This window comes from Pygocentrus nattereri, chromosome 8, assembly GCF_015220715.1.
Source record: "Pygocentrus nattereri isolate fPygNat1 chromosome 8, fPygNat1.pri, whole genome shotgun sequence".
Classification (NCBI taxonomy): Eukaryota; Metazoa; Chordata; class Actinopteri; order Characiformes; family Serrasalmidae; genus Pygocentrus; species Pygocentrus nattereri.
In genome coordinates this window covers 26,657,529-26,683,122 of record NC_051218.1, presented here as the reverse complement: position 1 = coordinate 26,683,122, position 25,594 = coordinate 26,657,529, and the positions used below count along the sequence as shown (strand labels likewise).

Here is a 25,594-nt window from a genome sequence, read left to right as displayed (position 1 = left end):
CATTCTACTTCAAAAAGTCAAAACATTATTGCTCAAATCATTCTGTATGATGTTTCAGTGACCTTCTCAAACTGACCTCCCAGTCCAGTACAGATGCCTGCCACTGAGCAATTTTATCTATGTTCTCCAGTCTTCTCTTGCGCTCGTTGATCTGTTGGGTGACATTCCTCATGACAGCCAGTGCTGCAGCCACATAGCGGTAGTCACTGAGGAAGCAGGCAGACAAAAATGTGATTACTGTCATTTCAGTGCTACTACAAAGTCCTTGACTTTGCAGCATATATACTTGATTCAAATGTGCACACTTTTGGCATTAACTGTAATGTAAAATACTTGAAATAATGTACACAACTGAATCAAGCAAATTCACAGTGAATCACATGGTTGTCAGTACATACATAAAACAGGACTAACTATAATATCCCAAATAGGGATTTCTTACAGATTCCTGAATGCACATATTTCATTAGTTTAACAGTTTAATAAATAGTGAATGGATGTTTTCTAACACACTGATGACATTCTTCACAGCTGTTTCATTCCATTCACTGATGCATTACTATAATGTTAGCTACAGCAAAGTCAAATACCTGTATGTGCTGTCTATAGAAGTCAAAAATGGCATTTCATGCAGAGAAAAGTGTTTCCCAAAGCAGTCATAGGCACGTCCAGGACAAAAAAAAAAAAAAAAAAAGAGCATCAGACATTAGGTAGAATATATCTGCTGATCACTGCCAGTGGTGTACTAGTCCCTCAGCCAAGCATCATGCAGGGAGTCGTGGGTGAGCCATTTGAGCTTCCTTGGCAGGGCCTTTTGTTTGGCTCAGGCTGCACTGCTTATAAATAACACTGGCTCAAGATCAGATGCTGGCTGCCGAACTTCGCACCAGTAATTGACAATGAATGAGGACAGCTCCTTGTCTATTGTTCCATTGTTCTGTGCCGGCAACACACAGAAAAGAGCAGCCACCAGAGGAAGGTGGGTTAGTGGACCACTGGGTGTTTACAATACCTTCAGTCTGATATCACCAAATACTAAATATAATGATGAATCAGGCCAGGAGGAGTGCTTGGATTGGTCATTGTTATCTTATCCCTTTGTTTTCAGTTTCAAAAGAAAAAGTCACTATAGACAAACCCAGACGCTGCTACCCATATGTTAAGAGTGCTGTTATGCAAAGTTCTGGTGACTCGTTGCATATGTAGATGTCAAAGACAAAAGGACATTATGAGAGAGGCTTCAATGTCTCGTTAGATGTTTACCCTTTGTTGAACCACAAAGCTGTTCACATTTGATTAGAAATGACACCCGGAAATTGAGCTAGATAAGAATTAATTGGAAGGCATCTTCTGTATAGAGCTGGTCAGGGCTGAGCTTTCATTCCTTTGAGCTTTGGTGAAAGTCTGACATATCAGTAATTAAATCAGAAGAAGCATAATGAATGAGAGCCACATCACAGTTTGGTCACTACAGCACAGCAAACGTAATCTTGTGGCCTGTTCTAAGTAGATCTATGTAGTATAGGTACACAGTATGCATACATACTATATATAGTATATATAGTATGTATATAGGTGCACAGGTATATGAAATGACATGTAAATAAACAGTTATTAAGGTAAATCTCTACATAATCTTTATATAAAACGTCTGATACGATGATATAAAATTATGATTAACATTATACTTCATAACTATAGATTTCAACTAGTTTGGAGTAAGCTGTAAAAAAATTGAAATTTTAGATCGATTATGAATAGAGATAATTATTTATATAATTAAATAGTAGATAATTTAATAACGACAGGGAAAGCTGTATAAAACTGAGAATTAAGCTATATTACAAAAAATATCCAGAATGTCTCACATTTGAAAGGTGTGGATCAAATCTCACTCAGATAATGCATCATGAATTACTAAAAATAGTTCATTACAGTCTACTAATTATCATTTAGTAACCTCTTGGTGTTCCCAAAAAACTGTGTAGGTATTTGAAGATGTCTTATTACTAGTGTTTACCTGCATAATATTTCAATCTACATCTGAACAAAATACCAGCAATTAGTAAGTTGACATGCAATTCCAAATTGGAAGTCACCAGATAGCCTTTATATTGCATGAAAATTTCTTGTCGAATGAATTACTTTATAAAACATTTACAACATTAATGTAATATCAATTAGTGTAAATGTTTTAAATATTTAAGCACACACACACACACACACACACACACACACACACACACACACACACACACACAAACACACACACATATATAATTTGAGCACAGTAGCTGCCCTTTACATTGTGTGATAATTTAGCTTTGAATAATATCTATTTACATTAACTTACATCACCTTACTTCCTCCATTATCCTACTTAACTTACATCTCCTGTGAAGCTTCTAATTCTTCTAATTCGGAGAAATTGTTTTTTGGACAGTGATGATATACAGCATATAGTACTGTTAAGTAAATAACTTAGAACTATGTACTTAGAAAAAATGCTTTTGCACAATACTGTAGGTAAGATTTCTGAGGTTGCACAATATGCATCTACTGCACTGCATGTTAAACTTCAGAACTTCATCCATCAGATTGGCACTCTGAGGTACTGTTTAGGTAAGTTCTTGGGAGCAAAGGTATTTACATTGGAAAAAAAGGTTGCTTAAAAGTTGCTTCAAATGTACTACATTCAAATGAGTAGCTTCACATGGATCAAATGCATTACATCAACATACTTACAATGTGTTAGTACCTTATTTTACTTATTTTAGTTGATGTAACGTTTCATTTGTGTGAAACAAATATGAATCATGTAAATTCCCCAACTCGTTTTTAATCAATGTATGCATGTATGTGTGCATTACCTGTGCTCCTGTGCTGTGTATTTGAGAAGCTCAGCTAGCTGCAGTGGGTATTTGCAAATCTTCTGCACAGGAGTGAGCAGGAAGCCATCGATTGCAATGTCAATCATCTGCTGAAGGAGACGGCACGCCTCGAAGAAGTGCTGGTAACGTCCGTCCTTCATCAGCTTGGACAACTCCATGCATGCATCCAGATGGTTGTTGCAGTATTCAGAGTAGATCCAAAAGCCGTCTTGCTGTGAGGCAGACAGCGAATACACAAGCTGATCAAAACTGAATTAGAACTACACCCCAAGTATCACTAGCAACTACAGTTTACTCGTTCAACTGCTATCCAACTAAGACTGGAATGTAACAGAACCATATAAACACTAGAATAAAAAAAATACAAAAAATAAAATGCAAAAACTCAAACTTCTTTGTAGTTAACTTGTATAATATCTTATCTATCTACTTATTTTGCTTCCAGGAGTCTTTTAAATGGTAATTGGATGGACTCAATACTGACTCATATTTGTCCCTAAAATATTAACTATCTATATCTAACTAACAGAGACACTTGTTAAAATGCTTGACAGAGAGAGTCAGACAGAGAACTGTACTGCAGCAAAACAGATACTGGAGAAGATGTGCTTCTGAAGTATATCATTTGCATTCAGGTTCCCAAAGGAAACGAGGCACCTTGTATTTGAATAATGCTTCTGCTCCAAACAAAGAGGGATAACACTGCAGTGATGCAATGAGTTCAGGCAGTAATACTGCCTGGAAATCGAGGCTACATAAACTTGAATCCTATTCCAAAAAAGCAGAACCATTTTTCACATCACTGTTTTATTGCAATTTGGGATTAACAGCCCATAGTTATAGCCAAAGGGCAATGGTTCTGGCAGTCCTCCAGGATAAGCCTAAGCTCAGTGATGCCATCCTGCAACATCCTGGTACCAATGTGGGGGTCACATTATACCCTCCGTATGACCATCTTTACCCTGCTGTAATTCAGATGTCTTTAAAGAGCGTTGTACCTCCACATTTAATCCATCTGTGAAGTGAAACACGACATACACACTAGTGAGCGCACACACACACACACACACACACACACGCGCACACACTAGGGGGCAGTGAGTACACTTGCCCGAAGCAGTTGGCAGCCCTATCCACAGCGCCTGGGGAGCAGTTAAGTGTCTTGCTCGAGGACACCTCAGTCACATACTGTTGGCTCTGGGGATTGAACCGGTGACCTTACGGTCACAGAGCTGGTTCCCTAACCTCCAGCCCACAGGTGCCCCATGACTGTACCAAAAACAGTCAATTTATTTTAACATAACCAGTTTCCAATCTCTTTTTTTCCACATATTTAGCGTTCTTAGGACATGTTAGAAACAAAAATGTTCAGGCCTTAGAATAAACTGGATGTTTTTGTTACTGTGTCTTTAAGATATGTAAAATGACTCTTCTGATTGGCTGCACAATATTGGGCTTTCAAAAAGCAGCCCAGCCCTGAAACATTCCTTAAAACTTAAGTGTGAATGGTTGGGGCTAAAGTGCTGTAGGCTGACTAGACAGATATATGTAAGGTAGGTATTTTTCATCATAATAACAAGGAATTTTAAAAATCAGATTTACAAACATTGAATAAATAGACTATTTTATACCATATCAACCTCTTTTATTTAAAAAAAAGCAATGAAAATTCATGCGATAACAACAAAAAGTCACATCTTCCAATAATTACTGTACATTTTTTTGGGCTAAACATACTAACCCTTAGCAGCACATGTAATGGCTTATAATGCTTTATTCATGCATTCATATATTATTCAACAATTGCATTAAAGTAGTCAGTGTCAGTATCCAGATATTAAGTTACTTACATGTTCCAGGAAGCATGGTCCTATTTCACTGAGATGTGGTTCCTCTGTGTTGTACTGCTTTTCCAAATCTCGAACAAATCCCATCTGAAATCTGTAGATGTCCTCAATATTCCCAAAAATGACCTTCAGTTGGTCATCGTTGAACATGTCGATCCTTTTTCTGCACTGTCTCAAGTAACCCTATGAAGGAGAAACATACTGTTTTGTAAACCCATTGTCATGAATAAGCTGAATGAGCCTGCTGCAGTAAAGATCTGCATTCAACAAAGCTTTGACAAATATCTGACATTAAAAAAAAATCCCCTATTGCTATTAGCATGCCATATTTGTACAGTGCTATTTAAATATCAGCAGCATCTAGCACACAGCCAGTGTTTGTACAACAACGAGGGGAGGAAAAATGCCTCTGACTCTGAGCAGCCCAGACTATCGATTTGCTGATATGAATCAGAATCATTTGGATGAGTCAGACCAGACTTTTTGTGAATAAGTCTGTGATCTCAGCCTGGGAAATGTGTATGTGAAAGTGCTGCTGACTAGCCTACTAGCTGTTTTATCCCTAGCCAGCTAAACAGCCAAACACCGGCACATGGGGTCAAGAATAAGCCATCTGAGTCAAGTTCTTTGTTTTTCCCTCCAATGTTCATGTCAGTGTGCTAATAGAGACTTTTCATGTTGCAGAAGTTGACAGACAAAGGTTATGTTTGCAAAGCGCCTTGTGCCAGAGCCAATGGAAATGTTGTAAACATTCTTCAGACAATCTTCAGTGAAGATGACAATATCCAGCACTCAGCACAAGTCCTAGTTTGATGAAACCATTTCGGAGTAGCAGGCACAGTGTACACTGATGGTGCTACAATAAAACCTACCATAGGGGAGAAACATTGATGACATAACAAAATCTTCCTCTGTTTGTTATGGCAAAGTTAGCTACCTATGGTAGTCGTGCATGTCTTTATTAGCACTGTTAATATCACTATTACCACTGCACTTCACCTGCTGAAGTCATACAAGAGTCTAATGGAATTTAGCAACATAAAGTGAGTAGAAAGTCCAGCAATGTCGAATGGGAAACTTTGGACTGTATTCAAACTCAAGCTAGTTTTTTTTTTGTTTTTTTTTGTCTCTGACTTGTCTTGGGCCACAGTATTTGTACTTGTCTTGGTCTTGGCCATCAGTCTTGCTATACTTAGCCTCTGGTCTCAACCGAGACTGAGACATGCTATTGTTTAGAAAAAAAAAGATATTTCCTGTAATGTTCTTTCTTCTCTCACCAGCACACACTGCCTTCTGCTCAAGCAACTCAAAACCAAATTGCTGACTCTCTTTGTGTTGGTCAGATGTATTCAGAGCTGGAACTCAGTGCACTAATGCATAATCAGACAATCTGAAAAATGAGGAGAAATTGTCCAGATATGTCTACATTTACAAAGGGACTGTTAAGGCCATATTGTATATTCTCAGTCCACACTACATTTGTGTTTGTAAGTGGCAGAGAAGATATTTCTGTTTTTTTTTTAACTTGATGAAATCTAATAGTCATGCATGCAATTTTGTTTTCAAGGAAAGAAAGATCATTTTTGCCACAATGTTGTGTCAGCTCCTGATACCAAAACAGAAAGTCAAAAAGACAAAGTGCATACTCAAACCAGTCAGTACAGAATACAAACTAAATTCAAATTATTTATATTAATTGATTGTGCAATTATATTATTTCATTTAAATAGAACAGCAAAATGACAATACGAATAAAATGAATATTAGTTATGTTGTCCAAAGTGAATCTGCAAATTTATGTAGAAGTCTTTTATTTGGATTTGATCTTGACTAGTAATATTCTTGTACGTGACAAAGAATATTAGCCCTATCTAATATTCAGCTCTATCTAGAAGGCCTAGCAGTGTTCAATGGCATTTAATAATATACACTGTATCTAGAAAGACTAGCAGTGTTCAATGGCATTTGACAATATACAGTGAAGGCCTATCAGTGATTGATGGCATTTCACTATTTTCTTCCTCCCTAACAGGATTGGTTTCATGCTGTTGCCTAGTATTAAGCTTTCAAAGATAATGTTCTTCTCTTTACTTTTAGGATTTTACTGTATAGTTGCATCACTTCAGAAAAGAATCCTCCACATGTCAATGCAATAGCTGAACAATTTGGGAAAAACATCCATCCATTTTCCAAGCCACTTCTCTGTCAGGGTCGCGGGGGGGTGCTGGAGCCTATCCCAGCAGTCATCAGGCGGAAGGCAGGATACACCCTGGACAGGTCGCCAGTCCATCACAGGGCAGACAGACAGACAGTCACTCACACACAGGGGCAATTTAGGATATCCAACTGGCCTGACTGCATGTCTTTGGGCTATGGGAGGAAACCCACGCAGACACGGGGAGAACATGCAAACTCCACACAGAGAGGACCCCGATCACCCGGCCGGGGAATCGAACCCAGGCCCTCCTCGCTGTGAGGCAACAGCGCTACCCACCACACCACCATGAAAAACATCTAATTGTATTTTTAGAAAATTTGGGGGAAATATCTAATTGCAAAGTTTAGTCCAGAATATCCACTTTTTTCTGGCTTGAAGCTTGACCCCTGAATGTAGAGTGCTAGACTACCAGTTAGTTTTGGTTGTGATGGAGGTTTGGTTGCCTCTGATCGGTCCAACTTATCTATAGCCAGTTCCCAAGCTGTGTTATTAGGTAAAATTCTCCATCTTAACAACAAGACAACATTTTTGATAATGTAGGCTATAATTTTTATAAATTTTTTTTGTGATTTTGAAAATTGCACTCTCTTAACTTTCAATTTCGATATAAAACAATTCATCTTTCAGCCCTACATTTCAACATACCCAAACAGTTTCCCTAGTACTTGCAGTGACCTCTGATTACCTGTCAGATTTAAAATGACTTTGAATGTGAGAAATCAGCATAGACAATTATAAGTAATCCTTTTTGTTTTGCTATTCTGTTCACAAGCTAATCACTTTTACCTACCTCTTATCAAGAAATGCTAAAAATATGCCAATGTTTTTTTCCACAAAGCGCCACAGAACAGCAATTCATTACCCAAAACAAATCATAGTATTTCTCTTCTACTTAGAAATAACAGAATGTTTCCACAATGAACTACAAGTAAATAAAAATAAAATTCAGTTAAACCATGCTTATTTTTTAATTGCCACTGATAACTGTGACATTGTAAATGGGTCTACATTCTACATTCTCATGATGCTAGAACATAGCAATTGTTATACTGTCATATGCAAATCTGACAGTATATATGCAATTTACAGTATATTCTGAAAGCATCTTTCAAGTCTCCTTATCAAACACAATGATAGTGACTTTCAAGCAGTTATCATATTAGCCATTTAGTGAGATTGGACCTGCATGCTCAGCAATACCTCACATATGTCCTTCAGGTGTTTGATGTAATGGCGTTCGGTGCTCATAATCTCATTGATGACATTGGCCCTCATCTGGTCCCTGTTCTGCAGAGGCTGGCCCAGGCAGAGGCAGTCATTGCCTGGGTCAAGGTGGCCATTCTGGACCTCACTAGAGCCCTCAGCTGGCTCAATGGCACGATCCTCCTGGTTCACCCACAGCTATAAGGAAAGGTTTCAAAACTCTTATTATGGTTATAGACGTGGACATATGACTCTTTTCTATGTTGTTTGAAACTGCAAAAAAATAGGTTGTCCTCTTAGTCTGTTGTTTACGGTGACCTGAGGCCCCAAGTTGTCAAGGCCACACAGCAATGAATACATGAACTATATGTAATCATGTTTTAATATTTGTTTAAGAGATTTACTTTTAGATAAGATACAGATAAATGTTAAAATAGGGTATAGACTTTGTTCCAAGGCATTTATATGTTGACAGCAGCACTGTTTTTTCTTTGCTGCGGAGCACGTTCTCGTCCTTAAATGCTTCAATATCAAACAACGACTCAGCCTTGGTCTTCAAGGGTGTCTGAGTGCCTAAAAAATATTCCCTGCTCATATCACTGATGCAGCAGGGATCCACTGCTCCAAAATTACACCCCCAACCAGCAAATTAACTCGGTGTGACAACAAAGAGCATCTTATATTATAGGCATCCATTGAATTATGAAGCTTAGCATTTGGCTAGCGACATGTCGAAATTCTGAAAGGCTACAATGAAAACAGAAAAAAATGGGATGTTGTCTCACAAAAACAAGCAAAGAGAGGAGTGGTATCTGATAGAATGTGAAGCAGCTCACTACAGAGATTGCTACTAAGCACTGACATGAACTACATTAAATGATGCATCCAAAATAGGCACATCACAGAATGGTTACATACACTGAATGTTATTCCATTCAGAATAAAGTCTACAAGCTCTAACATGAAGAACACTAAGAACATGATCTCGGTCTGACGTGCTTTGATGCTCGTGAGGTGCCTGCGATTGACAAACTCGGCAGCACTTGATGAAACGGATGAGCCAGTAAACGCACCTTTGCTGTTGTATTTTGGAACCTTGGAGTTGCTATAGGGTTGATATAGAAAACCTGTTTTGTTTGGGGTTGAGGAGGGTGGGGTTCAACCTTGAGAAAGAATGACAAAAATACAGTTTGGTTCAATTTGATCTTGTAGGAATAGAGAATGGGAAATGGAGATGGAAATGGGTTGGAAGCTGTGCTAGGAAATAGTCTTCACCTTCTGTTATTCTCCAAATCACAGCTAAAAATGTTCAATCACATTAAGGGTCGAAACTTGTCATTGCCTTACCGTCAAAGGGCCTGAGTTATGAAAACGATTAGTGTGGATGATCGATGGCACTGAGAATCAATAAAGTATTAGAAGGGTGCATTGATCAAAGACATGGATGAAGGCCACGCTCACCCGCACAAAGCTGGCTGGGAACCATCCCTCCTCATCATCGATTTGGCCCCACCACCAGTCCTTGTTGGAGGCATCCAGGACCTTGATGACGTCGCCTGCCTTAAATGCCAACTCGCGGTCGGCCATGGTCACATGATCCCATACTGCCTCTGCGCTGACAATTGAACCTCCGCTGATCAGCTGTAGAGGAACAAATCAAAGTCTGAGTAATTCAACTAGAAAAAGACATAATATTTCAGGAACCTGCTAAAATAATGTGTAGGCCTCACACAATTATGAAATTTTGTCTAACAATTAATCGCTAAATACAATTTAAAAATTGTAAATTATACTGAGTACACGCAACTATTAAATATACAAGTTTAAAGTGACCAACTGATGACAGACACAGTTTGAGCTCAAATTAACAAACAATACTCACTGATGCCCTCTAAAAGTGTTATGGCCTCAGAGTCAGTTAGAACTTGTGAAGTTTTTGTGCTTTCTTGAACTTAAAAATGACTGTGAAAGCTAACTTTGGCCAGCTTAACCCTCTGAGGTCTAAGGTAATTTTCTTGATTTTTTGCATTTCTTAAATTCGCCTTTAAAGAGCACTTGCAAATATTCCTGATGCCCATAAATTTCATATCAAAATAATCCATTATCTTCCTCACTACTTTTCAACAACTCCAGCAACTATGAACCTTATTCACACCATTTCACATGCGTCTCCGAAGTTTCCAATGTGATGAGTAAGTCCTTAGTGTTTTCCTGAGTGTCTGTTGGTCAGTTTCACGCATAATGTAGATGGATACACAAATGAACAAGTTACGCACAATGAGAGGGAGATTGCATATATCTCAACTCCTCTTCATAGCTTTAGAACTCTGGATTTGAGTCACATATGATCTCACCATAAAATGCAATGGAACAAGCATCTCTACTGTTTCAGGATATATATTTCTACTCTGTACTTTTCAAGATAGAAAAAACAGAAACACTGAATTTGATGCATGAGCAAGTTCATTGACCCCAGAGAGTTAAATAATTGCGATCACCTGAAATAACTTATATTAAGCAAATATTTTAACTGTGACAGCCCTAACCTTGCATCTTTCTAGAATTGGCCTAATATGGTTCATTATTCGGTCAAATGTCCCTTTTAGCAGTGACAACTGGTTCCACTAGGGATGCAAATGATTAATCGACTTTAGATTAATTGTCGATCAAGAGGTTGCTCGAACAAAATGTATTAAGGGCGCTACTGTAGTAACTTGAACAGAGCGTAAGAACGAAAGGTGAACACGTGTCACGAGAGACCAGGGTTGAAAACAAAATGAAGCGGGCGAAAAGAAGTGCGGTGTGCGACCATTTCAACATTTTTAAGTTAGGCAAAGAAGTCAAATGTTCTCTGTGTAATGCGGTATTGAAATACAACAGTTCCACTAGCTCACTCAGTTATCATTTGAACACCGTGCACCTGGTCAACCTAAAGTCACAGCTACGCTGGGAAGGCGAGCGTGTGATGAGAGAAGGGCAGAGGGCATTACAGAGAGGATATGCAGCATGATCGAGAGAGATTTGATGCCAATCAACACAGTTGCAGTCGCAGGATTTCAGGATCTCATTGCGTTCCTAGAGCCAGACTACAATATCCCTTCGAGGCCATCAATAACCTCCCGCCTCGAAGCTCGCTACGAAAAAAAGAAGAGTGAGCTAAAAACAAAGCTAGCTACTGCTACTGCTGTAGCCCTGACAACAGATTGTTGGACGGCTGTGACAACAGAAAGTTACATTAACGTGACGTGCCACTACACTGACGAGAACTGGCAGCTAAAATCTGCAGTGCTGATTACGACGAACATGTCGGATAAACACACCGCTGACAATTTAGCTGACAAGCTCAATGATGTTGTGGAGACTTCGGGACTCTCCGGTCGCGTTACAGCGTGTGTTCACGACAACACTAGAAACATTGTCCAAGCAAACAACCCCACACGAGTCAGCTGGAAATCAGTTGCATGTTTTGCACACACGCTAAATCTTGCAGTCAATGATGGCTTTGCTGCTGCTGGGGTAAGCAGAGCAATAGTGTCAGCGGGAAGGTTGGTGAAACATTGGTTGTTGAAAAGCAGCTGGCCTCACTGTAAATAGACTGCGCACATGCCTTACCCCTGACCACGTTAACATGCTCATTTTCTTGAACAAAAAAATATATAGGTCCAGTTGTGATATGAGCTGTATAGCCATTTGCCACATTTCAGACAGGAAAGGGTAACATGATTTGATCATTACTTTATTTGATTGTTCTGGTTTGAGGCCCTGTAATGTTCTATGGTATGTCCAGGGACCCTGTGAACGTTTCATTCTATTTTGCTGTAACCCTATAAAAATTAAGGCAGAAAAATGTGGATGTTTCAGTTGAGGATTGTTGAGGATTTCCTAATTAATAGCCTAGATGCAGTTTCTTCATAATCTATAGGCTCAATAATATTCTGTTTGGCTCTCTATTTAATTTCTTCTATTCTTTTTTTTTTTTAAATATGTCTAATGTTTCAAATGCAAGAACTGAGCCAGTCCTTAATTTATTTCTTTTTTTAAATTAAAGAATGTATTTTGTTATACCATAAACATGTCTGCTTTCTTTTCCTAAGGCATAATTACTTGAGGAATATATAATATAATATAATACAATATAATTATCATAATATAATATATACCTTTTGAACTCAGTGTTTTAACTATTTAGCTGATATTTTTAAAGGGCCTATTGAAACACTGAAATTCAGGTGAAAAATGCCACTTATCAATTAATCGAAAGTCGATCGATAAGATCAATCAACTAATGATTAATGAATTAATCAATAATTTGCATCCCTAGCTTCCACACTGCAAAACGAGACACAAGGTCATTCTGTCCTGGTCCAGAAAATTAGGCTGCATCAAACAAGGCCTCATTTTAAACTTTTTTATCCAATACATCTCATGAAGTATAACTGAACTGCAATCACCAGTATTACTCATTTCGTTCATGAATGGCATAACTGATCCTGGCCTCAAACTGGTACGCTTAAATTCTGATTCTATGTGATGCAAAAATGACAAGAAAGCTTGCTGGAACTACAAAAGAATCTGCCCACAACATGTTCATGTGTTCTTGCAATGATTAAGAGGGGTACTGGGTTTAATTATTAGTTATACATGCAGTAAGTCCATTTGTATTCTTGGGAGGCAGTCGGCGAACTAAAGGCCAATCTCATTAAGACTTAGGAGATAGTATTAGCAAGCACCCATCACCTCATATCAACCTGCCTTCCAGTGCTAGCCTCAACCAGCTGAAGGATTCATTCACCTTGAAGCTGACACAGCCAACCTTGATATGTTGTGTAGGCAGATTTGATATTCTTTCCACATTCACTGTTAAAAAGTGAACAAAACACGCCTGCACTATGAACTGAAGCATAAAGTTGGTGATTCAGGTCAAGAAGGTTTGAACCAGTGAGCTGGATCTCTCTGTGCTTGATGCTAAGCAATATTGTGTATACTGGTATACCCATAGGACTGCAGAAAGGGCTAGATAGGAGGGGTTATGGCAAGAATGAATCCAATCCACTCCTGTAACAAATCTAGCCTGAAACAGCACAATCATTTTGAGTAATGTCATGTTGTTAGCTGTGCATTTCTTCCCGTGGGGTTGAAGAAAGTTTAAGGAGTCTCAGCAAAATAAATGCTCATCTTAAGTGAAGTGTTTCAACTACACTGCTTATTTAAAACTTAGTTAAAAGAGAAAAAAGGCAGACTTCAATGGACATGTTGGTGAAGGGAACAGAGGGGATGAAGAGGTGCTGGGTATGTATGGTGTGAAAGACAGAAATGCGGAAGGTCAGATGGTTGTAGATTTTGCATGGTATGGAAATGGCTGTGGTGAACACTTATTTTCAGAAAAGGGAAGAACACAGGGTGAAATACAAGAGTGGAGGGAGGTGCACACAGGTGGATTATATCCTTAGCAGGAGATGCCACCTAAAGGAGATTGGAGATTGTAAAGTGGTACCAGGGGAAAGTGTAGCAAGGCAGCATAGGGTGGTTGTCTGTAGAATGAGATTAGAGACAAAGAGGAAGAGAGTGAAGACAGAGCCAAAGATTAGATGGTGGAAGCTGAAGGAGGAGGATGGTTGCAGGCAGATCAGGGAAAAATTGCAACAGGCCCTTGGGGGCAGTGAGGAGCTACCTGAGGACTGGGAAACTACAGCTAAGGTGGTGGGAGAAACTGGCAAGAATGTGTTGGGTGTTTCATCTGGTCAGAGGAAAAAAGACAAGGAAAGTTGGTGGTGGAATGAGGAAGTCCAGGAGAGTATTCAGAAGAAGGCAGCTAAGAAAAAGTGAGATAACAAGAGAGATGAAGGAAGTAGGCAGGAGTACTGTGAGGCTAGTCGCATAGCGAAAAGAATGGTGGCAAAGGCAAAGGCTCAGGCCTATGATGAGCTGTATGAGAGGCTGGACAGTAAAGAAGGAGTAAAGGACTTGTATCGTTTGGCTAAATAGAGAGATAGAGCTGGAAAGGATGTACAGCAGGTTAGGCTGATAAAGGATAGAGAGGGAAATGTACTAGTGAGTGAACAGAGAGTGTTGAGTAGATGGAAGGAGTACATTGAAGAACTAATGAATGAGGAAAACGAGAGAGGAGGACAACGGGAGAGATAGTGGACCAGGAAGTGCAGAGAATTGGTAAGGTCGAAGTGAGGGCAGCTTTAAAAGGGATGAAGAATGGTAAGGCAGTTGGTCCAGATGACATACCTGTGGAGGTATGGAGATGTTTAGGAGAGAAGTTAGTGGACTTTTTAACCAGGTTGTTTAACAAAATCCTGGAGAGTGAGAGGATGCCTGATGATTGGAGAAGCAGTGTACTGGTCCCCATTTTTAAGAACAAGGGTGATGTGCAGAGCTGCAGTAACTACAGAGGTATAAAGTTGATGAGCCACACCATGAAGGTATGGGACAGAGTTGTTGAAGCAAGGCTAAGGCGAGAGGTTCAGATCAGTGAGCAGCTGTTTGGTTTCCTGCCCAGAAAGAGTACCACAGATGCAATTTTTGCATTGAGAGTGTTGTTAGAGAAGTACAGAGAAGGTCAGAAGGAGCTACATTGTGTCTTTGTGGATCTAGAGAAGGCATATGATAGGGGGCCAAGAGAGGAACTGTGGTACTGTATGAGGAAGTCAGGTGTAGCTGAAAAGTATGTTAGGGTGGGTGATGCAGGACATGTATGAGGATAGTGAGACAGTGGTGACGTGTGCAGTTGGAGTGACAAATGGTTTCAAGGTGAAGGTAGGGTTACATCAGGGATCAGCTTTGAGCCCCTTCTTGTTTGCAATGGTGATGGAAAGGTTGACAGATTAGGTCAGGCAGGAGGCTCCATGGACATGATGTTTGCAGATGACATTGTAATCTGTGGTGAGAGTAGAGAGCAGGTGGAAGAGAATCTGGAGAGGTGGAGGTTTGCACTGGAGAGGAGAGGAATGAACAAGATGGAATACATGTGTGTGAATGAGAAGGAAGCAGGTGGAAAGGTGAAGATGCAAGGAGTAGAGGTTGTAAAGGTGGATGACTTCAAATATCTTGGGTCAACCATCCAGAGCAATGGACAGTGTAGAAAAGAGGTGAAGAAGAGGGTGCAGGCAGGACGGAGTGGGTGAAGACTGATGTCAGGGCTGATGTATAACAGAAGGATAGCAGCAAGAGTGAAAGGGAAGGTTTACAAGACAGTAGTGCGTCCTGCTATGATGTATGGTTTGGAGACTGTGGCTCTGTCTAAAAGACAGGAGGCTGAGCTGGAGGTGGCGGAGATGAATATGATGAGATTTTCGTTGGGAGTGACAAGGATGGACAAGATTGGAAATGAGCAAATCAGAGGGACAGCGAAGGTGGAGCAGTTTGGAGATAAAGCCAGAGAGGCCAGGTTGAGATGGTTTGGACATGTGTTGAGGAGGAATAGTGGATATATTGGTCAAAGAATGTTGGAGATGGAGCTGCCGGGTAGAAGGAGAAGAGGCAGACCTCAGAGAAGGTTTATGGATGTAGTGAAGGTGGACATGGAGATGGTTGGTGTAAAAGTAGAGGAGGCAGTGGATAGGGCAAGATGGCGGCAGATTATCCACTGTGGCGACCCCTAAAGGGAGCAGCCAAAAGAAGAAGAAGAAGAGTTAAAAGAGAAAAAAGGGTTTCAGTATTGGCCTATACTTAAGGATTCATTACTGGTATAGAAAAGAGAAGGTGGTGATATAGATTTTAGTGGTATTGATAGATAACAAGAATTTTGTTGACTACAATGTATTTTGGATGTTTCAGGTCAAATAAAAAAACTCAAAATAAGTAAAAATGAAATATGTTTCCTTTCTGGAAATCTGTTTTCTGCCAGGTTACTGTTTAAAATAATACTTAAGGTTTCTACTGGTGCAAAATGAAAGGGAGCTAAACAAAACAAGCCAATCAAATCAAGCTGTATCAGGTTTATAAGGCTCAGAAAGTTCATTAACTTTAATAATGCAAGCTAAATATCACCTGATATCTTAATAATGTGATTCATCTACAAAATATTGTGACACCAAATGTTATCAGTATTGCCCAGCACTACCTGTGATCAATTATTAAGATCTCAACTTTATTATGGAAAGCACATGCATCAGATCAGTTGAGGATAATAGTGAAGAAGTCATGAGTGATTATGGTAATAAATGTTTAGCATGGCCACAGGTTTAGGCACTCCAGTCCTGCTGCTACAGCCGCTACTGCCTGAAGGTTTCCCTGGGCTGTTGCCAAATAAAATCCTTGCACTGAATTCATGATATCCCAGGCCATCACACTGACCATGGAAGGAGCACTTTTAACATGTCTCTGAATGAGTAATGGAATGTTTCTCTACCAAGCCAACAAATCAAGAACTGTATCAGTTATTTGTGCAATCAATCCATGAGCAAATACTTCAAATTAACTCCAACTGATTTATATGTAACTCAGGCATTCCCTATTAGTCATTCAACAAGCATATACATCTCATCTTGCGGGCACAAAATCAAGTGGAAAAACATGAGGTGCCGCTATATCAAGATCATTATGATTCATATGCCTTTGATGCTGCCTCTCCGTATGGAATCCCAGGGCTTCTCTGAACATGTCTGAATAAATTATTGTTACATAATCAATCGCTCTGCCTCCCCTCATGCTTTTTTTTCTGAAGCATCCTCCTTCATGGGAGCAATTTCACAGCCTAGCGTTCTAAAAACACTAGTCTTGAGCAGCAACGGTATCAGTGAGGGCTAGAGAGACATGATCTGAATGCAAGGAGAAAAAGAGAGGGGGAGAAATAAAAGCAAAAGAACATGCCACCTTTACATACATGGTCTACAGAACTACCTTCATCTGCTCTTATAATATGAGGAATTCATCTACGTTCCCATTTCATCAACTGCAGCAGCTAAGCACTGTTTGTTTTTGTCATTTTCCTTTGCTCACAGATGACAATACCCAGATAAGCTAGAGCTCAGTCCTTCACAGGCTTTATTAAGGTCTTTCTGCAAACAAACTGAAACAATAGCTTAATTAGAGAAGTGGAACGAAAATGATAGTCTTACCATATTTGTGGCAGCTACATGCAAATGTTCGGCGAGAGTATGCATGGATTTAGCCGGCTCAGACATTCATGGTGCATTGGAAAAACAAAATAACATCCGATTCATTCATAAGTCTTCCAGGAGAAAAAAGGCAGAAAGCTGCGAGGCGTTATTCAGCAGCCTAGGTAGTCAGCAGCACAGCATCCTCTAAGCATTCCACAGCTTTACTGAAGCGCCAGTCTATGTCTGGCAAAAGATATTATGTAACACACTTATGTCCTGGGAGTGAGGGCCAATCAAAGTTGCTCTGCTTCCAACCAGCATGAAAAAAACACCACAAAACTGACTCATACGCACACACACAAAAACCCTCACTGGGGATCAAACAGCATATCAAAAGGATTTCTCCTAGCTTCTTCAATTTGTCCAAAAGGTAATGCGTCTTTGACATACGATATGCTGGAAAGCTTGTGGCACAGGGAAAAAAAAACACATCAAGTGCCCGGTCTCCTTTACAGTCCTACTTAGTCCAAGCCCCAAATGTTAAGTGACACTGGGATATTTTTGTGGTTTCTCACAGCTGTTTCGGGGTGAAAATTGAATTTGGAACTGCCACGTGTTTCAGAAACTGAGGAAATGTGGCACCACATGCACTCCTGCATGTGACAACACTTCTGAACGCATTAAACATTCATATTTCTAATCTTTTCCTGCCATCAAACCAGTCTATAATAGCTGTAGTTTTAAGTAGTTTTTATCTAGACCCCTGGACATATTTATGTCTTTTTCTATCAACATGGCAGTGAGTTTTTGAGATCAGACATTTTTGTACAATTCAAAGAATCCATAATCCATGTTGTTTTTATCATTTCACCATCCAGTACAATCAAAAATTAGCATACTGATGTAGATGCTGTGCTTAGGAATGCTTCTGGCATTTATACACTCATCTATGAGGAATCATTTCAATCTAATTCCAAGTTCATCAGATTAGGCATCACAGTGATGAAAGTTGAACAGCCCTGACAACGACTAGTTTCTAAAATAACACTATTAAACAAATTAACTAGACAGACAATATGTTTGATATACGCTCTTAATAATAAAAGCCAGTCTATGTCTAAAGATGTCATAAGCTTTTTTTTTTGAAGCAATGCCATAGAAGGACCACTTCCAATGGATGGATCTTTAAAGAACCTCTGTTGCAAATGAGATGTACACCTTCTTATAATGTCAACAAGTTTCTATTTCAGTCAGGCTTTTATACAAAAAATGGTCCTTTTTTTCCATTTTTTTTTCTTTTTTTGCTAAAGAAACTGTACTACACTCTCAGAAATAAAGGTATGTAACTGTCACTGGGGCAGTACCCCTCTTGTCAGTGGGGTGGTACCCTCAAGGCTACATCATTTGTAATTTTGTACTGCAAAAAAAATTATTTAGGGTACACAATTGGACCTTAAAACCACTGATGAACCTTTAACGTTACATGTACATTGCTTGTACCTTGATGAAGACAAAATGTACCTGCACTGAGCCTTTATTTTTAACAGTGTATATGGAGCCACGAACACTCAAAGAACACTTTGCATCATGAAAGGGTCTTCATGATTCTATGAAGAACCATTTTCTGTGTTTTAAGAGTGTAGAACCATCTAGGAGCCTTTATTCAAAGACTATAATTTGTTCTGGCTTAGAAGGACAGTTGTTCCCTGAAGAACTTTTCAATGGGTGGATCTTTAAAGACCCATGGTTGCAAATGAGATGTAAATGTGAGGAACCTTTTAACGTTCCACATAATGTAAAGTTTCTAGAACAACTGGAAGCCAATAACCATCTATATGCCTTTTTATTTTTAAAAGTCTCACATTACCAATTTCCTCACCATCAGCCCTGGCCTGATTTTCTTTCGTTTACATAACAGCAGGCCACAAAACTGCAAACTTACATATTAAGACTCATAATAAACAACTTTTAGAGCACATACGACTGTGACACATCCATAACACGGTAGCTGAGGAAGGAGAGGGGGTTAGTCACAAGAGTCAGCTGCAAGAGAGCAATTGGTCAGAACTAACTGACCACTGAGATACACCTAGGACTAGGCGAGCGCGTGCGTTAACAGAAAGATCTGCAAGACAAGACAGCACAAAATAAATGGGTACTGGATGGGGGGAGGGGGTATGTAGGCTATAATGATGTACCAACGTCGTTCATATCTGTGTTGCCATGGTCGGGCCGCCAAGGTTCCCCCTTCACTGTAAATGGCCCGCTGGATCGCCCCCCAAAAATCCTTGTTTTTTAACGGGAGCTCAAGAAGAACATGAGTATCACGTTCACGAGCACGAGGATGGCGACCACGGCAAACACCACCACCGTCTGCGCGTCCAAGGTCATGGTGCAATGCAGGAGGCTGTGATTCTCGTGCGGCTGTTGCGCGGGCAGGTCGCGCGCTGTGGTCAGCCTGCCGTCTGCGTAACTGTCCATGCGGCCACCATGATTAACCACGATGCGGACTCGATGCGCGCCGCGCTCGATACCGATTTTTCGTCTTCGTACGCCTTTAAGAGACAAAGCAGGCAAACAGAGGAAGAAGCAGCAGCCTCACCATCGTCATCGTCATTCTGCGTCTGTTCGGCACGAGGGCTCGTTTGGCTTCGAGGCGGGCGGACGCCAGCCGGTGTTAGCTGGCAGCTTTGGGTGGTTGCGTTTTTTTTCACCCTCGCTTGCATAAAAACGCTGCGCGCGCATCGATGGCAGCAGCAGCAGCAGTGAGGAGGTTTTTCTACGGCATGCGCGACGTGTGGCTGCAGCTGCGCGCTCCCCCTGCGGGAGGCTGCAGGCGAGAGACGGACTAAGCGTCTTAATGAGCGCGCTCTGAATGTTTATAAGCACCCACTGCGTGTTAAGCGCTCATGGACGCTAACAAGTGCTTTCCGTGTCTTGAATGCGGGGTCACTGATTTCTCAGTCAGAAATATTGTTTTGTAATATATGACAGATTTATCCTCAATAAAATATTCAGTATAACAATACGTGTGTGGACACCTGACCAAACCCCCTTTAGGAGCTTTTTAGACATTCCACGCCAAAATCAAGGCATTGTTGTGACGTTAGCCCCCTTTTCGCGTCCATAACAGCCTCCACCCTTCTGAAAAGGATTACACAAAATTCTACAGCCTGTCTTTTGAAATTTAGTTAAAAGAGCATTAGTAAGGTCAAGCACTGATGTCGCACAAGAAAGATTTGCTCGCAAACAACATTCTAGTTCATTCCAAAGGTGTTCAGTGGGGGGCTGAGGTCAGGGCTCTGTGTAGGCCGCTGTTCCCCCACGCCAAACTTGTCAAACCATGTCTTTATGGACTTGGCACAGGGGAGTCATGCTGGAACAGGAGTGGGCCTCCCCCAAACTGTTTACACAAACGTGAAATCATTTAAATGTCTCATTGCATTAACATTACCCTTCAATGGAACTAAGGTGCTGAGTCCAAACCCTGAAAAATCCAGAATTCATCCATCAGACCACCAGATAATGAAGTGTGATTGATCACTCCAGAGAACACATTTCCACTGCTCTAGAGTCCAGTAGTGATCTGCTTTAATACCACTCCAACCAAAATCTAGTATTGCACATAGTGATCTTAGGCTTGTATGCAGCTGCTTAGCCATGGAAATCTGTATCATGAAGCTCTCAAGCACACCCATGATCATGTTAAGTGATGACTCTCGTTAAGGAGCTACTGTGTGAATGTCAGTAATAAAATGTTGTCATTGAATCCAGGAAGGCAGGAAACACCCTGGACAGGTCACCAGTCCTCCGCAGACAAGGCAATTCAGTTTTAATTAATTTATTTCCATTATTATTTTGACAAACATGTCTACACAAAATGTAGTTCAACGTAGTATGAGTAATTCAACTGACACATTATGTTATGCACTTATTCCATCCATCCATTTTCTAAGCCGCTTCTCCGTCAGGGTCGCGCGGGGGGGTGCTGGAGCCTATCCCAGCAGTCTTTGGGCGGAAGGCAGGATACACCCTGGATGGGTCGCCAGTCCATCGCAGGGCAGACACTCACACACTCACACCTAGGGGCAATTTAGCACATCCAATTGGCCTGACTGCATGTCTTTGGACTGTGGGAGGAAACCCACGCAGACAACATGCAAACTCCACACAGAGAGGACCCTGGTCGCCCGGCCAGGGAATCGAACCCAGGCCCTCCTCGCTGTGAGGCGACAGCGCTACCCACCACGCCACCGTGCCGCCCTGCGCTTATTCCACATTTGTAAAATATCTTCTCACCCTAAATCCCTTTAGATAAAAGTACACTACACAGAGGGCTCATGGGCTGCTGGGATGAACAGCTGTACGGACAGGTGTATGGAAACATGAATGTATGTATGTATGTATGTATGTATGTAAGCCATACATATCCTTACAACCACAGGACAACATTCACAGAGCGAATGGTTACATTTAGGAACCAAAGACCTTATTAGGGACCAGGGGCATAGTGCTGGAGCCATTTTGGAATTGATCAAACTTTTTCTTATTTTTTGGACCCTCTGCTAAAGCAAATTGTCCAGACAAAATCATAGTTCATACAAACAGGAAATTTAGTGGATAAATTGTAATTACTCCTGTTACTCAGGCAAGTGAGAGGAGCGTGATCTGCCTGAAGGGGGCGCTACAGTGAAGCACTAAATGTTTTCTTTACAATTTCTGCACTATTTGTCAGTGCTCTCTTTTCATTGACTTCTTAGCTTAAACTAAACAAAATATTTGAGATATTGAGTACAACTCCGCCCTGCGATGGACTGGCGACCTGTCCAGGGTGTATCCTGCCTTCCGCCCGAAGACTGCTGGGATAGGCTCCAGCATGAATTTTAAATACAATGTTTGCCAATTCAACAAGGCAAACCCTTTGGCTAAATTAAGTCATGCATTGTCTGATGAGGATGAAATTTGGCACACATCTACTGTATTACACTCTAAGAGAGTATGCCTAATTTTAAAGGAACTACCTTATGGGGGGCACTACAATCATCAATCATGTGCAAGTTGGCTTAAATCAAAATATCTCTTGCTCTGTTTAAAAAAGAGGAAATAAAATTGTCCCAAATGACTGAACTCATAACTTGACTTACCCATTAGATCCAGTTTGCTAAATTACACATTATCAAGTATAATCATTTCTTGTTCTTTTCACTTCAGTAGTACAATGAAGGAATTACTTTGTACTATTGTCTATAAACTTCATAATACTTGCTCACTGCATTATGAGGTAGCATTCAAAGAGAGGTGAACATAGATGAAAGGAAGGCACTATAGTGTAATATTTATAATTGAGCCTGCAATTGCTTTTATCTCAGTTTCCAGTTTCTCAGTATCTCAGTCCTGTAACAATGTAGGTCATGCATCCTTATGAATAATCATCACAGGTGTGATGTCCCTCCCTGGTGTCATGTGACTCGTTACAGTTACAAGGTTCCAGGTGTAAATGGGGAGCAGGGCTGTTAAATTTGGTGTTTTGGATACAATTTGCTCATACAATGATCATGGCAAAGAACTCTTTGAGGATGTGAGAAATAGAATTGTTGCTCTCCACAAAGATGGCCTAGACTATAAAAAGACTGCTAACACCCTGAAACTAAATTTCCTTTGGGATCAATAAAGTATCCATCTATCTATCTATCCATATGATACTGAGCTATAGCACGGTGGCCAAGGTCATACAGCGGTTTTCCAGGACAGGCTCCACTCGAAACAGGCCTCAGCAGGGTCGACCAAAGAAGTTGAGTCCACATGTTCAGCATCATATCCAGAGTTTGGCTTCAAAAAATAGACACATGACTGCTGCCAGCACTGCTGCAGAGATTGAAGAAGGAGTTCAGCCTATCAGTGCTCAGACCATATGCTGCACAATGCATCAACTCAGGCTGCATCTCCTCCCAGAATGGAACCTCTTCTGAAGCTGATGCACAAGAAAGACCACAAACAGCTTGCTGAAGACAAGCAGTCCAAGAACATGGATTACTGGAACCATGTCCTGTGATGAAACCAAGATAAAGTTGTTTGGCCCAGATGGTGTTCAGTACGCCCTGTTGAAGAGTATCAAGACAACAGACTCTTGCCTACAGTCAAACATGGTGGTGGTAGCATCATAGTCTGGAGCTGCATGAGTGCTGCTGGCACTGGGGAGCTGCGGTTCATTGAGGGAAACATGAATTTCAACATGTACTATGACATTCTGAAGCAGAGCATGATCCCCTCCCTTTGGAAACTGCACCGCATGGCAGTTTTCCAACACAATAACGACCCCAAACACACCTCCAAGATAAAGGTAAAAGGCTGAAGGTAAAGCTGATGGACTGGCCAAGTATGTCTCCAGACCTTAACCCAATTAAGCGCCTGTCGGACATCCTCAACCGGAGTGACACAGCAACTCAGCCAAACAAGTGTCAGACCACGCAAAGTTACAGGCCAAAGTTACGGCTAAGCAGCTGCATGCAAGCCTTACATCACCAAGCACAAGGGCAAGCATTAGATTGAGTGGTATAAAGCGCACCACCATGGACTCTGGAGAGTTAGGCCCTCTTGACCAACATCAGTATCTGACCTCCCAAATGTGCTTCTAAATGGACGGACAAAAATTCCCACAGACACACTCCAAAAAAAAAAGCTTCCTAGAGGAGTGGAAGCTGTTGTAACTGCAAGCTCCATATTAATACCTATGGATTTTAAAATGGGAGGTCATAAAAGCTCCTGTAGGTGCAATGTGTATGTGTCCCAATACTTTGGTCCTTATAGTGTATATAGCAAATAATGATAGAAATATGTGAAGCTTCTTCATGCACTTTGTTTACTAGGTTTCGCTGACGTGGTGGGGACAGTTACATAAGCCGGAGACCAAGCTCCCCAACTGCTGCCTCTGCTCGCTCCTGACATTTAGACAGCAAAGGTCACATCTGAAATTCCAAATTGCAAGACCAACAGATGCAAATACGTTTCATGAATTCATACATGGTCAAAGTCAAGTTTGTCAAAGTGTCGTCAATATCCAGCTAAGAAACAGAAGAAGGTCAGTGGAGAGCAGTTTTGAATCCATCGCAGCCATACTTTCTCTTGCAGTGATTCAACCACTTAGAGATTCATGCACTTAGCAGATCCTCCATTCATTCCCTGGCTGTTGTGAAAGATGTGGACCGAGACTGACAAATAAAGTCCCTCCATGAAAAGAGACAGAGGGGGGATTATGGAAATGGCTGAAGCATCAAAATAAAAGCGAAAAGGGAGAACTCAAAATGTCACCGCTAATGCTGCTTTATTGCGGGTGATTAGGGCAGCTATGCATTGATTTGTCAGTTTTAGGGTTCAGGTTTAAGAATTTCGCCAGTGAGCAGAAGCTGACACTTCCCTGCCTATACATCTTTCAGGCAAAAGCCAGAAAGGCAGGGTTTTATATTTGTTATTCAAGACTCCTCAGCATTTCTTATCTTTTTGACACAGTTACAAAATCCTGCCGTCCGCACATTTAGACTATTTTGACTATGCATCATGCTCTAATCAAACTATGTTTCATATAGCCAGATGTTAGGAGTTTTCACTACTTGACAGGTAAATACCACTCAATTTAACCCCTTAAAATCCCAGGCTTACTAGGGCTTATTATTCAATAACTACAATGACTTCAATGAAAACTGGTTGAGCTATTCTTAGATTATAAAAATGTGCAATAAAACGTTGGGTTCGCCAGCAGACCCCGGGCATTTAAGGGTTTAATAAGCCCAGGTGCCAAGACATCTTCAATAATTTATGTTATCATAAACAAAGCCATTCCTTACAGGCACAGCAATAATATATACATTGTTTGTAATATTAACTCTTTGATATCAGGGCAAAAAACTATTTCTTCCTTTTAGACATTTTGGGGGGGCAGGGGATCAAGGAGGGAAAACAGCAACATAAATGTGATTTAACCTTATATAAGTTACAGAATATTGCAAACACTCTTATCAAACAGAGAAAACCAAGCATTTTATCAGAAGGTTTTCCCAAAGCACCCAAAAAATTCCAACATGAATATGAATTTTGTAACATTACCCACTACATTATAAAGAGCTCTACAGAGCCTGGCAAAAGTTGATTCTTTACAATAACAAAAACTTGGTTTTACACATTATTGCTGCTCTAACATTACGTTTGGTTGTTCAAAATAATCACATACAATTAGGTGCTTTCTTAAAGAGTTTATCTGTGCTTTATGAGCAAGATATATGCATTTAATTGGACTTGACGAAGTTGAAATCTCAGGTACCAGGATTTCAGTACAGGTACTGGTACTGCACCAGAGTGGAGGCCCCTAAAGCAATGAAGCTTGTGGAACCC

The 25,594-nt window shown here is 40.6% G+C and overlaps 1 protein-coding gene across 13 annotated transcripts in view; it reads right to left on the bottom strand.

The window, feature by feature from the left end:
• arhgef9b (Cdc42 guanine nucleotide exchange factor (GEF) 9b) overlaps nt 1-25,594 on the bottom strand; it is a 67,380-nt gene that overhangs the window by 16,160 nt on the left and 25,626 nt on the right. For 7 of the 13 annotated variants that reach the window (XM_037540336.1, XM_037540328.1, XM_037540329.1 and 4 more), the window contains 6 exons: nt 9,621-9,800; nt 9,233-9,322; nt 8,157-8,357; nt 4,742-4,921; nt 2,871-3,103; nt 77-206 (listed from right to left, as the gene is read on the bottom strand). In XM_037540336.1, coding sequence (XP_037396233.1) covers nt 77-206; nt 2,871-3,103; nt 4,742-4,921; nt 8,157-8,357; nt 9,233-9,322; nt 9,621-9,800 — 1,014 coding nt within the window. Of the gene's footprint in view, nt 1-76; nt 207-2,870; nt 3,104-4,741; nt 4,922-8,156; nt 8,358-9,232; nt 9,323-9,620; nt 9,801-17,227; nt 17,480-19,407; nt 20,008-25,594 lie in introns of those variants that run through there. The other 6 variants (XM_037540330.1, XM_037540333.1, XM_037540340.1 and 3 more) reach the window with 5 other exon arrangements.